Genomic DNA, 15,181 nt, shown 5'->3' with positions numbered 1-15,181 from the left:
GACCGGGCACGAACCCATGTCCCCTGCATCAGCAGGTGGACTGTCAACCACTGTGCCACCAGGGAAGCCTTCACAGAAGTTTTTTGTTTTTTAATCTGTGTACTGTCTGCTGTCCTGATTAGGTGATTTCCATTTTTCTATCTTCCAGGTCACTTATTCATTCTTTTGAATTATTCATCCTGCTGTTCATTGCCTTTAGCTCAGCTTTCATATCTGCAAATATGTTTTCTAATTTTTCTGGGTTCCTCTCTATAGTTTCTAGTCCCTTTTTACAGTACTCTGCATTTCTGTCAATAGCCTTTCTTAATTCCTTCAGTATTTTTATTATCTCCTTTTTGAAATCAGTGTCTATTAGACTGAAGAGGTCTGCTTCATTGTTCATTCAGGAGAATGCGCTGGGTCATTTAACTGGGAGTGGTTCCTTTGCTTCTTCATGTTACTTATATTTCTCTTACTCTGTAAGTTAAGGAGAAACAATTATCTGTGGTCTAGAAGACCTATTTATATGTGGTTTCATCCCTGTGTAGCTTGTGTGTGTGGGTTTAATAAATTTGGTGTGAGGGCTGTTTTTAGCATGGATTCCTGTAGCCTCTTTTCTCAGCTTGTGCTGGTTGTTATCCCCTTGATAGGGTGTGTGCAGATGTGGTGGCTGGTGCCGGGTCCTGGGGTTCTCAGAGGTGGTAGTGGCTCAGACTCAACCTCAGGGCATGCGACGGGAGTGGATGCGACTTGCAACCACTCCTGGAGTCTGGGAGGGTGGTGGCGGGAGCCCATGACCACTCCTGGGATGTGGGAGAGAAGCAGTGGGGGCTTGTGACTGCTCCTGGCGTTTAGGTGGGCGAAAGTGGGGGCTTGTGACTGCTCCTGGCGTTTAGGTGGGCGGCAGTGGGGGCTTGTGACTGCTCCTGGCGTTTAGGTGGGCGGCAGTGGAGGCTTGAGACTGCCCGTGGAGCCTGTGCAGGCAGTGTCTTGCCCTCTGCGTGCGTGCCCACAGGGGAAAAGGCTGCAATCTGGGTCCCACCACTCCCCTTGTACATCCCCCAAACAGTGGTGACTGACCTCTGTGACGTCCCAGGCTTCCTCCACATACACTCCCAGCCATGGTTGTATTGGATTCCAGCACCACTCCCACCCCTGTCTGTCTCCACACAGCCATCTCCAGTCCTCTTCCCAGTTCTGATCTCCAAAGCCCGAGTTCCAGCACCCAGCCCTTGTCAGTTCTGGCAGACATGTGTGTCAGGCTAGGGAGCACAGGGTGGTGGCACTGACCATCTGTGCAGTTCTCCCTCTGCTCTGGCTGCTTCAAAACAGGTTGCTGCGCTCTCCTCAAAGGCTCTGAAGCTCCCCTTCTATCTTGGCTGACCTCCCTGCCGGCGAGGGGGCTTCCCAGGTTGCAGGAACCTTTCCTTTTTCATAGCTCCCTCCCAATGTTGCAGGTCCCATCCCGATTCCTTTCTTGCGTTCTTTTCTTCTTTTTTTTCTTTTTTCCCACCCAGTTACGTGGAGATTTTCTTGCCCTTTCAGCAGTCTGAGGTCTTCTGCCAGCGTTCAGTAGATATTCTGTGAGAATTGTTTCACGTGTAGATGTATTTTTGATGTATTTGTGGGAGAGGGTGAACTTCACTTCCTGCTACTCCGATATCTTGATCTCTCCCTGTGATCGATTTCTAATCTCATAGAATTGTGGTTGGAAAAGCTGCTTGATATGATTTCAATTTTCTTAAATTTACCAAGGTTTGCTTTGTAGCCCAGCATGTGGTCAATCCTGGAGAATGTTCTGTGTGCACTTGAGAAGAACGTATATTCTGCTGCTTTTGGATGGAATCCTCTATAAATATCAGTTGAGTTCATCTGGTCTTATATGTCATTCAAGGCCTCTGTTTCCTTATTGATTTTCTGTCTGGATGATCTGTTCATTGATGAAAGTGGGGGGTTAAGGGCTCCCACTATTATCGTGTTACTGTTGATTTCTCTTTTTATGACTGTTAGTATTTGCTTTATATATTGAGGTGCTCCTATGTTGGGTGCACATATAATTTTTATATCTTCTTGGACTGATCCCTTGATCATTATGTAGCGTCCGTCTGTCTCTAGTAATAGTCTTTCTTTCAAAGTCTACTTTGTCTGATATGAATATTGCTACTCCAGCTTTCTTCTGATTTCCATTTGCATGGAGTACCTTTTTCTATCCCCTCGTTTTCAGTCTGTATGTGTTCCTAGATCTGAAGTGTGAGTCTCTTGTAGACAGCATATATATGGGACTTGTTTTTGTACCCATTTGGTCAGTCTGTGTCTTTTTGTTGAAGCATTTAATCCATTTACATTTAAGGTAATTATCAATATGTATGTTCTTATTGCCATTTTGTTAATTTTTAAAAATAAATTTATTTTTATTTATTTTGGGCTGTGTTGGGTCTTTGCTGTGCGCGGGCTTTCTCTAGTTGCGGCGAGTGGGGGCTACTCTTCATTGCAGTGCGCGGGCTTCTCATTGCGGTGGCTTCTCTTGTTGTGGAGCACAGGCTCTAGAGAGCAGGCTCAGTAGTTGTGGCGTGTGGGCTTAGTTGCTCTGAGGCATGTGGGATTTTCCTGGACCAGGGCTCAAACCCATGTCCCCTGCACTGGCAGGCGGATTCTTAACCACTGCACCACCAGGGAAGCCCTTGTTAATTGTTCTGAATTTTTTTGTTTTTTATTTTTGCGTTACGCGGGCCTCTCCCGTTGCGTAGCACAGGCTGCAGACATGCAGGCTTAGTGGCCATGGCTCACGGGCCCAGCCGCTCCGTGGCATGTGGGATCCTCCCGGACTGGGGCATGAACCTGTGTCCCCTGCATCGGCAGGCAGACTCTCAACCACTGTGCCACTAGAGAAGCCCTTGAATTTGTTTTTGTAGGTCTTTTTCCTTCCCTTCCTCTTTGTTCTCTTTTCCTGTGATTTGATGACTATCTTCAGTGTTGAGTTTGGATTCCTTTTTCTTTTTTGTATATGTATCTAGTGTAGAGTAGATTTTTGGTTTTCAGTTACCATGGGGTTCTGATATAGTAGTCTGTATATATATGCAAGCTAGCTTTTTAAGTTTCTGGTTTCTTAATTTCCAGTGCATTTCCAATATCCTGCATTTGTACTCTCCTCTCTTCATAATTGCTAGTTTTGATATTATATTTGTGTGTGGATGATTTCCTACCTTTATTGTATGTTTGCCTTTACCAGTGAGCTTTCCCATTCATCATTTTCTTATTTCTAGTTGTGGCCTTTTCTTTTCTGCCTAGAGAAGTTCCTTTAGCATTTGTTGTAAAACTGGTTTGGTGGTGCTGAATTGTCTTAGCTTTTGCTTGTCTGTAAAGCTTTTGATTTCTCTGTCAGATCTGAATGAGAGCCTTGCTGGGTACAGTATTCTTGGTTGTAGGTTTTTCCCTTTTATTGCTTTAAAAATATCATACCAGTCCTTTCTGGCCTGCAGAGTTTCTGCTGAAAAATCAGCTGATAACCTTATGGGGATTCCCTTGTATGTTACTTGTTTGTTTCCCCTTGTTGCTTTTAATATTTTCTCTTTAATTTTTGTCAATTTGATTAATATGTGTCGATGTATTTCTCCTTTCCCGTGTTAGGGAAGTTTTCAGCCATTAACTCTTCAAATATTTTCTCATGCCCTTTCTCTCTCTTCTCCTTCTGGGACCCTTATAATGGAAATGGTGCATTTAATGTTGTTCCAGAGGTTCATCTAGTGTATTTTCACTGCCCTAAAAATCCTCTGCTCTATCTGTTCATCCCCCTCTAACTCCTGGCAACCTTTTTACTGTTTCCATCGTTTTGCCTTTTCCAGAATCATACATTTGGAACCATATATTTGGAATCATATAGTATGCAGCCTCTTCAGATTGGCTTCTTTCACTTAGTAATATGCATTTAAGGTTGCTCCATGTCTTTTTGTGGCTTGATAGCTCATTTCTTTTTGGCACTGAATAATATTCCATTGCCAAGATGTACCACACTGCCATTTATCCATTAACCTACTGAAGGGACATGTTAGTTGCTTCCAAGCTTTGGCAATTCTAAATAAAGCTTGCATCAACATCCCTGTGCAGGTTTTTGTGTGGATATAAAGTTTCAGCTCCTTTGGGTAAATACCAAAGAGTGTGATTGCTGCATAGGATGGGAAGAGTATGTTTAGTTGTGTAAGAAACTGCAAAACTCTCTTCCACAGTGGCTGCACCATTTTGCATTCCCACCAGCAATGAATGAGAGTCCCTGTTGCTCCACATCCTCGCCAGCATTTGGTGTTGTCAGTGTTCTGGATTTTGGCCTTTCTAATAGGTGTGCAGTGGTATCTCATTGTTGTTTTAATTTGTATTTCCCTGATTGACATGATGTTGAGCATCTTTTCATGTGCTTATTTACCATCTGTGTGTGTATATATATATATATGTATATATATATATACATATATATATATACTTTTTTGTGAGATATTTGTTAAAATGTTTGGCTCACTTTTTAATCAGGTTGTTTGTTTTCTTATTGTTTAGTTTTAAGAGGTTTTTTTTTTTTTTTAACAGTCCTTTATCAGATGTGTGTTTTACAGATATTTTCTCCCAGTCTCTGGTTTGTCTGCTAATTCTCTTGAGACTGTACTTCACAGAACAGAATTTTTTAATTTCCGTGAAATCCAGCTTATCAATTATTTCTCTCATGGATTGTGTCTTTGGTGATGTGTCTAAAAAGGCATCACCACACTCAAGGTCATTAGGTTTCTCCTGTTATTTTCTAAGAGTTTTATAGTTTTGAATTTTACATTTAGGTCTACGATCCATTTGGAGTTAATTTTTGTGACAGGTGTAGGGTTTATGTTCAGATTCTTTTTTTTGGTTTTGGATGTATACTTGTTCCAATACCATTTGTTGACCAGATTTTCTCTGCTCCATTATAGTGCCTTGCTCCTTTGTCAACCATCAGTTGACTATATTTATGGGGGTATATTCCTGGGCTCCTTATTCTGTTCTGTTGATCCATTCACCTGTGTGTGTTTCACCAGTACCACGCTTAGACATCTTTTTTAAAAGTCACAGTGGAAGTAAGCCGTGGCTTTGGCTGTGGTAGGACCTCCATGCAGTTTCTTCTCTCTGAGCTTCAGCTCCAGGAGGAGGTTGGAGCTGAACTCTAGGAACTCCTAACATGCTGCTGTCGTGCTTCTGAAACTGCCTGGGGAAGGACGAGTTTTGTTTCGTCTTTTGAACTTCCAGTCTGCTGCAGACTCTTCCCTTTGTAGAGTACAATAAAATGACTTACTAGGAAATGATCGTGTGCTTGTACGGTCATAGTACTGTCACATCACTATGCAAGGTTCTAAAGTCTCAGTTTCTGAACTTGCTTTGTCACAGACTGCTAAGTGGACCGCACTTTGGTTATACTGTCCTGCACAGTGGGTGCAGGTTGGAGAGATGCCTACCTGTCTAGCCAGAGCTTCTTGGGAGAACAGGAGCTCAGCTGGGGCTTGGGAATTGGTTTGTTCCAGGGAATGTGGTTGTCAGGAGGGGCTCTTGCTTATCTCCCATGGGATCAGACCCCTTCATGAGCCCCAGTCTACCCCCGTCCTCTGTTTTCAGCATATTCCTCACAGTGACCCCCTCCCATTTGAAGGCAGAGGGACAACTTGGGGTGGCAGGGGCCCTGAGAAGGGGCCGTAATAGTTGGCCTGGAGGGCCAAGGTTGGAGCAGGGCGTGCTGCTCTGGACGGGTCTGAACGCCATTTCTCAGGGAAGTAGGGAGAAGGGTGTGAGTGGCTGGTGGTGATATTGGCATGGACTCTGGAGCATGTCTGAGAGTTCCAACTTTAAAACCCTGAGACCATAAGACCTTAGGACATTGGAATCTAATTGTGGAGTCATGGGCTGTTAGAACTGAAGGGACTGCAGGGGTCACCTCCGAGCCGAGCTGTTCACCTGCTCCTCTTCCCTGGCGCCTGGCCCAGATTTGAGCTACAGGTGTCTGTCCTGCCTTTAGCTTGGAGTCCTTGGGTTGCCACAGTATGGGTGAGTAGAGGTTCTTTGGGTGCCCTTGGCTTACTCCAGGTGCCCTGCTCTGTTTGGAAGTTTCAGACACTGTGTGCTCCGTTTGACTGAGAACAACTCCCAGCCCTTGATGACCAAGCTGCAGTGGCTCTTCGCCTTCCTGGAGCACAGCCAGGTGAGCACAGGGGGAGTCGGGGGTGCTGGAGAGGAGGCCCGGTCTGACCCCTCCCCTTCCCCACGACCTGCCTGCATCTGGCTGTGGGCCCCCACTTTCTGGTGTGAGTTGTTGGGCCTCAGTCCACGCTGGCATGGGTTCACGGCTAAAGCCCAAGGGGCCGATTCAGCACCCTTACCGGGCAGGCGAGGGAGTGCCTCCTGAGCCCCTCTGTGCTGTGCTGCCCACATCTCTCCCAGCAGTGGTTCAGTCCATTCTATTAGGTGTTGCTTTGCTGGTCTGCTGGCATTTTTGAGCACTCATATTGCCTGCCAGGCACCCTGAGGGCTGTATTTGTTTTAGTCCCTGTCTCTGCCCTCCTGGAACCTAAAGCCCTTGGCCAGGCAGGCATTATGCCAGGCCCTGTGCGGGGGCACAGAGATGAGTCAGCCACAGTCCTGCCTCCACGGAGCGCGTAGTCTGGTGGGGAAGAGGAACCGGCAGATAGCAGCTGTAGTGCTTGAGCAGAGGGAAACGCGAGTGTAGTGTGCGTGTTAGGGAGGAAGAGTTGATCATGATGGGCATGGGGACTGTTGGGAAGACACTGTGGGACAGGTGACACTAACTGCACCTGGGACTTGAACTCTATAGCTAAGCTCCTGACAGGGGAGAAGGGTGTTTCAGGCAGAGGGAATGGCGACGAATGAGGGCCTGGAGTGACATGTGAGGTGTGTCCGGGAGGAGCAGACTCCCGGAGGACTGTTCACCTCCGTGACCCAACGTCCTGATCATAGGCTGCGTGGCCTTGGTGGGATGAGTCAGGGAAGGGGGAGGACTTCAGTGGGGAGGCTGGAAGTTTGGGGCAGCGAGTCCCCAGGGCCATCCTCAGGCCTGGTTGGTGAGTGGCCCTGGCTCCTGGCCCTGTCTTTCTCCCTCCTTGGTCCTAGCGGCCTGCCATTTCTCCAGAGAACTTTCTATCTGCATCCTGGACACCCTGGTTCAGCCCTGGCACCCAGCAGGACTGCTCGGAGTACCTGAAGTACCTGCTGGATCGGTAAGGGAGGCCAGGCCTGGCTCTGCACGGGGGCCTCCAGGTCTGGAGAGGGTGCTCGTGGGAAAGCCCCCTCCCCCTGGGCTGTGTTGTCTCTTCCTGGAAACGGGGGCACAGCCCTGCACTTGGGGAAAGGCTTGGAGCAGATGTGTGTCGTGAGTGTGGGGACGGGGGCCGAGTGGGAGGGGAGCTTTGGAGATGCTGACGTGAGCCGTGACTGGGAGGGTAAGTGTGTGTTTGTACACTATGCAGTGCTTGCCTGAGCGTGCATGTGTGTGTTTTCTCATCAGCTCTCTGGGGGCACATGCACGTCTTTTTGTGGCAGGTTTGTGAGCCTCGTGCAGGTAAGTATGTAGCACGTGTGCCTGGCTTACGAGTGCATGTGCTCGGATGCCGTTTTGTACACTCCCCGTGCCTTCTCCTGCATGTGTGTAAACATGTGGCCAGCTGAGTAAGGCAGATGCACAGGTCAGGCCAGTGCACTGGGGATGGGTCTGTGTGTATGGACGAAGGCCCTTTGCTCCCTGCACCAGGCTGCACGAAGAGGAGAAAACGGGGACGAGGATCTGCCAAAAGCTGAAGCAGTCCAGCTCGCCCTCCCCGCCCGAGGAGCCCCCCAGCCCGAGTCCAACCTCGGTGGAGAAGATGTTCGGGGGCAAGATTGTGACTCGGATATGCTGTCTCCGCTGCCTTAACATCTCCACCAGGGAGGAGGCCTTCACGGACCTCTCTCTCGCCTTTCCCCCACCTGAGCGCTGCCGCCGCCGCCGCCTGGGCTCAGTGATGCTCCCCGCAGAGGACGTCGGCGCCCAGGACCTCCCTTCGCCATCGCGAGCCCAGGCGCCAAGCAGGGCGGCTCCTCGGAGGCAGAGGAAACACTGCATCACAGGGGACGTTCCCCCCACCGTCCTGAACATCGAAGGCCTGGGCCCCCAGGGCCCCGGGGGGCAGAGCAGTCAGGAGGAGGCGGCAAAGGAGGAGGAAGAGAAGGAGAAGGTGGAGAAGGTGGAGAAGGAGGAGGAGAAAGTGGAGGAGGAGGAGGAGAAAGTGGAGAAGGAGGCCGAGAAGGAGAAGGAGGCCGAGAAGGAGGAGGACGGCCTGGGCCCAGGGACCCTCAGAGATGCTTCTGCCCCCTCTGGGGAGGGTTCCCGCTCGGTCTTGGACCTGGTCAACTACTTCCTGTCGCCCGAGAGGCTGACGGCAGAGAACCGCTACCGCTGCGAGTCCTGCGCCTCCCTGCAGGACGCCGAGAAGGTGGTGGAGCTGAGCCAGGGGCCGCGCTACCTCATCCTGACCCTGCTGCGCTTCTCCTTCGACCTACGCGCCATGCGGCGCCGCAAGATCCTGGACGACGTCTCCATCCCCCTGCTGCTGCGGCTGCCGCTGGCCGGGGGCCGGGGCCAGGCCTACGACCTCTGCAGCGTCGTGGTGCACTCCGGGGTGTCCTCAGAGAGCGGCCACTACTACTGCTACGCCCGCGAGGGTGCGGCCCGCCCAGCCCCGAACGCGGGAGCGGCTGACGGGCCCGAGCCCGACACCCAGTGGTACTTGTTCAACGACACCCGGGTGTCCTTCTCCTCCTTTGAGTCTGTCAGCAACGTCACCTCCTTCTTCCCCAAGGACACCGCCTACGTGCTCTTTTATCGGCAGCGACCCCGGGAGGGGCCTGAGGCTGAGCCCGGCTCTCCCCGAGCCCGGGCAGAGCCCACCCTCCACAAAGACTTGATGGAAGCCATTTCCAAAGACAACATCCTTTTCCTGCAGGTGAGCAGACCCTGGGGGCGGAGGGGCTTCCCAGCACCCACCGGCTCAGATGGTGACGGCTCCTCTCTTGGAGTCTGTTCCTTTTTCCCTTGATCCATTCAGCTATCACTCAGTGCTGGGGAAGATTGGTGGGCCAGACAGACGTAGCCCCGTACTTCAGAGGAACAGACACAAGGAATGATCAGATTTTTATTAAGTGTGCTGGAGGGGGGGCTCTGTGAGTAGTGGATGCGAGCGGATGGGGGGCCGCCCGACTCACTGAGCCTCTTCTCTCTGAGCCTTCGGCTCCACTCTGTAGAGTCAAGGGTGGTATCAAAATACTTTGCAGCTGAAACAGCCAGTGTGCGGACCAGCATGAGGAGTGCTGCTGCAGGCCGCCGGTGTGGGCACGTCAGGACCCCTGGCCAGCAGCACCTGCGTGCCGTGGGGACCCTGGCCCTGCTTTTGCGTTTCTGCCGAGCTGTCCATTCTGCCGAGCTGTCCAGGTGGAGGCAGGGCTGGGCCCGTGGTAAGAAGGCGAATCCACGGCTGGCCTCAGTTCAGCAGGAGGAAGAGCTTCCTCGCTGGCAGAGGGGTTCCTCGTGCCCTGAGAGAGGCTGGGCAGGAAGCCTGCAGAAGGGTCCCTGGGGGCTATGAGGTGACCTTTGATGTGCACCTCCTGCTTTCTGGTGCCACGTCAGGCCCTTGTCAGCTGTTCACAGTCCAGTTAGTAGAAATGAGTTCCTTTCCTTCAGGGGGCTGGGAGGTTTTTTTTTTTCTTTTTTTTTGCGGTACACGGGCCTCTCACTGCTGTGGCCTCTCCCGTTGCGGAGCACAGGCTCCGGACGCGCAGGCTCAGCGGCCATGGCTCACGGGCCCAGCTGCTCTGCGGCATGTGGGATCTTCCCGGACCGGGGCACGAACCCGTGTCCCCTGTATAGGCAGGCGGACTCTCAACCACTGCGCCACCAGGGAAGCCCCACTGGGAGTTTCTATTCGGGGGAGGAGGAGGAATGCTTTGGAAGCCTAGATACAGGATGGCTATGGGTCCGTCCCACCCATCCTCCCACTAAGCTGGAATGCCTCTAGGGCAGAAGCTATGGCTCCTCTGCGCCTGGCCCTGGGGACTGGGGTGATGCTCTGAAGGGCTGGGTGGCACTGGGGGCGTGCAGGGAGAACTGAGGCTGCAGAGCCTGACTGACTGACCGTTCAGCGTCCGGCCCCATTCCCCATCTGTATTTCCAGGAGCAGGAGAAAGAGGCACGGAGCAGGGCGGCCTACATCTCTGCACTCCCCACGTCTCCACACTGGGGGAGGGGCTTTGACGAAGACAAAGATGAGGATGAAGGCCCTCCGGGGGGCTGCAGCCCTGCAGGTGGCAGCGGTGGTGACTTCCACAGACTGGTCTTCTAATGGGAACCCTCATCCCCTGGCCTGCAAAGCACTTGTGAGGGTGCCACAGGCAACCTCAGTGGCGGGGGGACTCAGGTCCCGGGCAGAGGCGCTCGGCCAGGTGGGGTCTGAGGGAGGCTGTGCAGGTCCAGTCCTGAAGGCAGGCCCTTCCGAGGCCCAGAGAGATGGAGCGAGGGGCTCCTGGGCCCCTGCCCTCAGCCCGAAGGGCACACGGAGATTCACTCAGATACGGAGGTGAGACCCAAGCCCCTTAAACCGGGCCTCAGGCCCCGACACTGGGATCAGCCCCGTTAAGACTTACTGACACCCAAGTGTCCTGGTCAGCTTGAAGCAGCTGAGATGGACACTCTCTGGGCCTTGTCCCCTACCCGCTGCAGGCTATCCCACAGGGCTGAACGTCACAGCGCTGGTGTTTTGCCATCAAGTAGCAGTTCCTTTCCAGCTCCTTTCAGACAATCTTGTTTCTCTGTGGTATACAAAGCAGAGGCAGAGCCAAGCCCTAGCACAAAGAAGGGGGCTGTGTGTCACCCCTCAGGCCACCTTCTGGTTTCTCTGAGGGGCCTGAGGTAACGTCTGTGGGTGCCTACACTGTTTGTACTTTTTTTGAGAGGAGTGTAGGTGGGAAGCAGCCTGGCACAGGACCAGAGACCGTCCTCCCGACACCAAGCAACAACGCACAGAGGGGAGGACAGCCTCTTAAGCCTCTCTCCTGCCTCAGTGCCTGAGATGCCACCATTTGCATCCCCCTTCTGGTTAAGAGAGAGCGCGTCCTTAGGTTCCTGCAAGTATGCTTGTGTTTCTCACGACATCTGTCCTGAGGGAAGCTGGCTGGCTCAGCGCCTCAGCAGTTGGCCGTCATCATGGGGCCGGTCTGGTGAGGAGCAGATAGTGACCTCATTGTGCCCTGACCCTGCTGTACCCCTTCTAAATGGAGAGAAGAGAACCAGGGTCTCAAACAGGAATAAAAATAGGTTCTCTCTCTGAAGCCTTTAAAGCCGTCGTTCTTCCCGCCTCAGACACTGGCTGGCTGTGAGGTAGGCTCTAACCCTTGGTTTCTTGCTGTGTCTGGACAGGAAGGAGGGGACACCACCCCCTGCCCTGCTGACTTGTGTGCTGCCCCAGGGGAGGCAAGCATGCCCTGCACTGAAGTGCTATGTAACTCAATCAACAGGACTGGTGGTGGGGATGTGCCCAGATAGATAGGGGTGGGTGCACAGGCCGGGGGCCACCCTAACAGGATCCTGTTAAGGGACTGATCTGTCAGGTGGGGCTGGAGCTCCTCCAGACCCCAGGAACTCTGGGCTGCTCAGAGACTGCTGCTGCTACCACATTCCTCCCTTCTTACCTCTGAGAGTCTGGAGTGGGGTGGGCTGGGCTCAGGCCGGGAGGAAAGTAGGTGGCAGCCCTCAGGGTCCAGCCATCTTGGAGCTTGGGACTGCAGTGGCCTGGCCGGGGGCTTCAGGGGCTGCAGGTGGAGGAGTTTTGGCCCAAAAGCCATAGACCCTTGAGACCTCAGGGACCAGCGAAAGTGGGCCGACAGTCGTCTGTCGGAGACAGAGTCATGCTCAGAATTCATCTCTTTGGTCCATTGAGCCTCCTAAGAAAGATGAATTGGCAGATGTTACTACAATTTCCATTTCATGCACCAGGAGTACAATTTCCGAGGTAAGGAAGATTCACGTGTGTTCTCAGCCAAGAAAGGTACCCAGTTATTTCCTGTTCAAATGAAAGTGGAGCAGACTGGCAGAGCGAGCCGGGATCCCAGTGTGTGTGCATTCCATCCCCAGCCCCTCCGGACGAGACACACTCAGCAGCCCTCCTGGTTGCGTCTAATGGACTTTATTGTTGTCCAGACCCAACACCATAGTAAAAAGGGACCTGCAAGCTCCAGGCCTGTACCATGTGTCACCACAGCGAAAACAGGACCCATGTGAACACGTTCCCACCCCTCCCCAGACCTACTCACAGGATAAATACGTGTTACAAATTTTTTTTAAAAAAGAAAACAGAATAAATTAATAACTTAAGTGATTAGGCACCAACAGTGATTTGAAAAATTAAATGTCAATTTTAAATGGTAAGAGGGCCAGAAACCTAAGACTGGGCTTCTTCCAGCCCATTTTCTCTTCCCGACAAAGCAACGATTCTGTGGGAAATCATTCTAAATTTCAAGACACATGTAACCAACAAACACATAAGAACACACACCACCAAATATCACATGACAGCCTGAATCGCCAGGGGGACCCCTCATCAGGCAGCCCACCTGGCCCCAGAGAGCTTGGTGCGTTCCGGAAGGAGGGGGCTTTAGAGCTCCTGCGCTCAGCCCCCCCCCACGTTTTGCAGAAGGGCCAGAGGGGGACATTCGTGCCAATTTCCCTCCTGCCCGGCACTCTGTTTCCAGAGCCCTGTCACAGGGGGGTGGGTCAGCCGCAGCTTGCGGCTGAGGCCTTAGCCCTGTGGCAGGTAAATCCCTTGAGAACAGCTGTGCTTCTGTCCTAGGAATGGGACATATTTGAACGGTTTCGAATGTAGAAGTTACTGAAATCAGTCTAGGGAGGGGACTGGGTTAACTGGCCAGTGCTCTGGGTGCCGCCTATCCCTGGTGATCCAGACCCTCGAGAGAGAAGTTAGTTACAGAGCAGGGAGTAGCCACAGAAGAGGCCTCAGGGCCCTTCTTCACCAAGGTGGGAAGGAGACACAAGCTCCATACCACTCCTTGCAGAGGTGGAGCTGGAAGGGGGCAAGAACAGCTGCTTCTCTGAGGAGCACCAAGCAGGACGAGGCCTGTGTGAGCTATGCTGGCTGACAAGGCATCCTGGAATCTCAGTCCTTGCCAGGCCACCAGGAGAGGTGGATTCTGACCCACTGAAGGCCAAAGGACCAGTTCTTTACACTGACCCGACAGAGGAATATTAGACACCTTGGTACTTGGGGCTTTTGAGCCAGTCTCTGCTTTCAACAGGCCAATTTTCTCTTCTCTTGTACTTCCTCCCGTCTCTACTCTTGCCTCCACCCGAAGGGTTTGGGGGTTATAGGAACCAAGAACTGGAGGGAGGCCTCCTTGGTGGTTAGATTTGAACACCTCAGTCTCTCAAGACTCCACCCAGTTTCATTCACAACATGGCACATTCAGAAAATGCTGACATTATTAGGGCACCTTGCGATCAATAGGGGAGGATGCTGGGAACTGAGGGTACCAGTACCTGGGCCCACCTGTAGCCTATGGGGGCACAGGGGTGGCGCCATTCAAAGCTCTGCCACGTGAGACCCTTTGCAGAGGGCCTTAAAGGGACACAGGGCTGGGCATAGTGAACCACCAAACCCTGCCCAGGGTAGGCCACTGCCACCACCATTACCATTTCACCTGTGGGGACACCAAGGCATGGCCTCACTGCTTCTGAGAGGCTGGGCCCATACTCCCAAAGGTCTGTTCCCAAAGCACAAGGTTCTCTAAGTCTCTCTGTCCATCTTCCTCCACCGGATCCCAGCCTTGCCCTCCTTCCCTCTCAAAATCTGACCCTTCTTCCTCTAAGGCCCCTGTCAGGCGCCCCCTTTTCCTGGAAACACCTTCCCTGATCTCCACCCCTTCGCCACTCCTGACCCCAGCACCAACCTCCTAGAGAACAAGCCTCGCTCTGTCTGCACATTATCAGCATTTTAAGTGTCTCTCACGGCCATTACCAATGTGTCCTTGTCTTTTTTCTCATCGACTCTGACCTTCTCAAATACAAAGTCTGATTAATTCCTGTGTTCTCAGTGCCTAGCCCAGACCTGGCCGTAGCAGCCATTAATGAATGCTTATTGAATTGATATGACTCATACTAGGAGGAAAGGGGCTACTGTTGAGAAGATTTCTCCCGGGATGGAGTAAGGTCAGGCCGCAGGCCTGGGGTGTGCATGTTTACACAGGCTCACAGGAGCAGAAAGGTGAGCGGTAGCCACCTCCCTTAAATAGGGTGGGAAGTCTTTTTTTTTTTTGGAGGGAGGAAGGTCTGTTCACCCCAGGGTAGGATGAAACATTTGGTCTACCCACGTTGCCTCTGAAACTCTTAAAAATTTGGCCAAGAACTTTAACATAAAAGAGCCCCCCTCCCCAGACTTAGGAGAAAAGAGCCTGGTGTGATGCCCTTCCTCCTGTCCCTGGCAAAGGTGGGCAGGGGGTGATGCTGATCTGGTGGCCTTTTAAGCCATGGGAGGAGAGGCCTGCCCTCTCCTGTCCCTGTAGCTAGGCACCTGGGATTCGACAGGGCAACAGAGGGTGACGTGAGCTGAGAACACACTCTGGCCTGTCACCAGGCCACACTTGTACTTCCTGGGGACCTGACACAAAACTCAACCAAACGGCACAAGCCGCCGGCCACTCCCCCGTGTCGTCCACTAGGCTCTGTTCCGCTCTACTTGCTCCTTTGCCCAGCTCTGCCCGCCACCCATCAGTCCTGGGAGCTGCGCTCGCCTGCGGCCATGCACATCGCTCCCCTGACCACCACACCAGTCCTCACGTTCCGCTCCACCCTGCATCTCCACGGCACCGCCCGGGCTCGCCACCAGGCCCTCCGGATGTACTCAACCACTAGCTGCGCCTCCCCCACCCCCAGCCTTCGCCCCGCCTCTCAGCCCATCGGTTACCAGCGCCTCCCCAGCCGCACTGCCCATCTTGCAGAAGCTCACTTGCTGCAGCGCCTCCACTCCAGGCCTGGGCGCCGCCCTGTGTCTCCGCCCAGGCCGTCCCAGGGTGGCCCCTCAGTCGTACCCCCCGCCCCCACGCACCTCCACCCCGCACACTGCGTCACCTTCCCACAGCTCCGCCGGCC

The 15,181-nt window shown here is 52.8% G+C and overlaps 1 protein-coding gene across 1 annotated transcript in view; it reads left to right on the top strand.

Moving 5' to 3' along the window:
- Positions 1-10,367, top strand: part of USP35 (ubiquitin specific peptidase 35) — a 69,893-nt gene extending 59,526 nt beyond the window's left edge. Inside the window, exons 7-10 of the mRNA XM_065882714.1 lie at positions 6,088-6,181; positions 7,108-7,214; positions 7,745-8,975; positions 10,200-10,367. Of these exons, the coding sequence (XP_065738786.1) occupies positions 6,088-6,181; positions 7,108-7,214; positions 7,745-8,975; positions 10,200-10,367 (1,600 nt within the window). The remainder of the gene's footprint in view (positions 1-6,087; positions 6,182-7,107; positions 7,215-7,744; positions 8,976-10,199) is intronic.
- The last annotated feature ends 4,814 nt before the right edge of the window (positions 10,368-15,181 follow it).

The sequence above is a fragment of the Phocoena phocoena genome, chromosome 8 (genome assembly GCF_963924675.1).
Source record: "Phocoena phocoena chromosome 8, mPhoPho1.1, whole genome shotgun sequence".
Lineage (NCBI taxonomy): Eukaryota > Metazoa > Chordata > Mammalia > Artiodactyla > Phocoenidae > Phocoena > Phocoena phocoena.
Note: the sequence above shows the minus strand (reverse complement) of the source record. Positions and strands in the feature narration are given on the sequence as shown.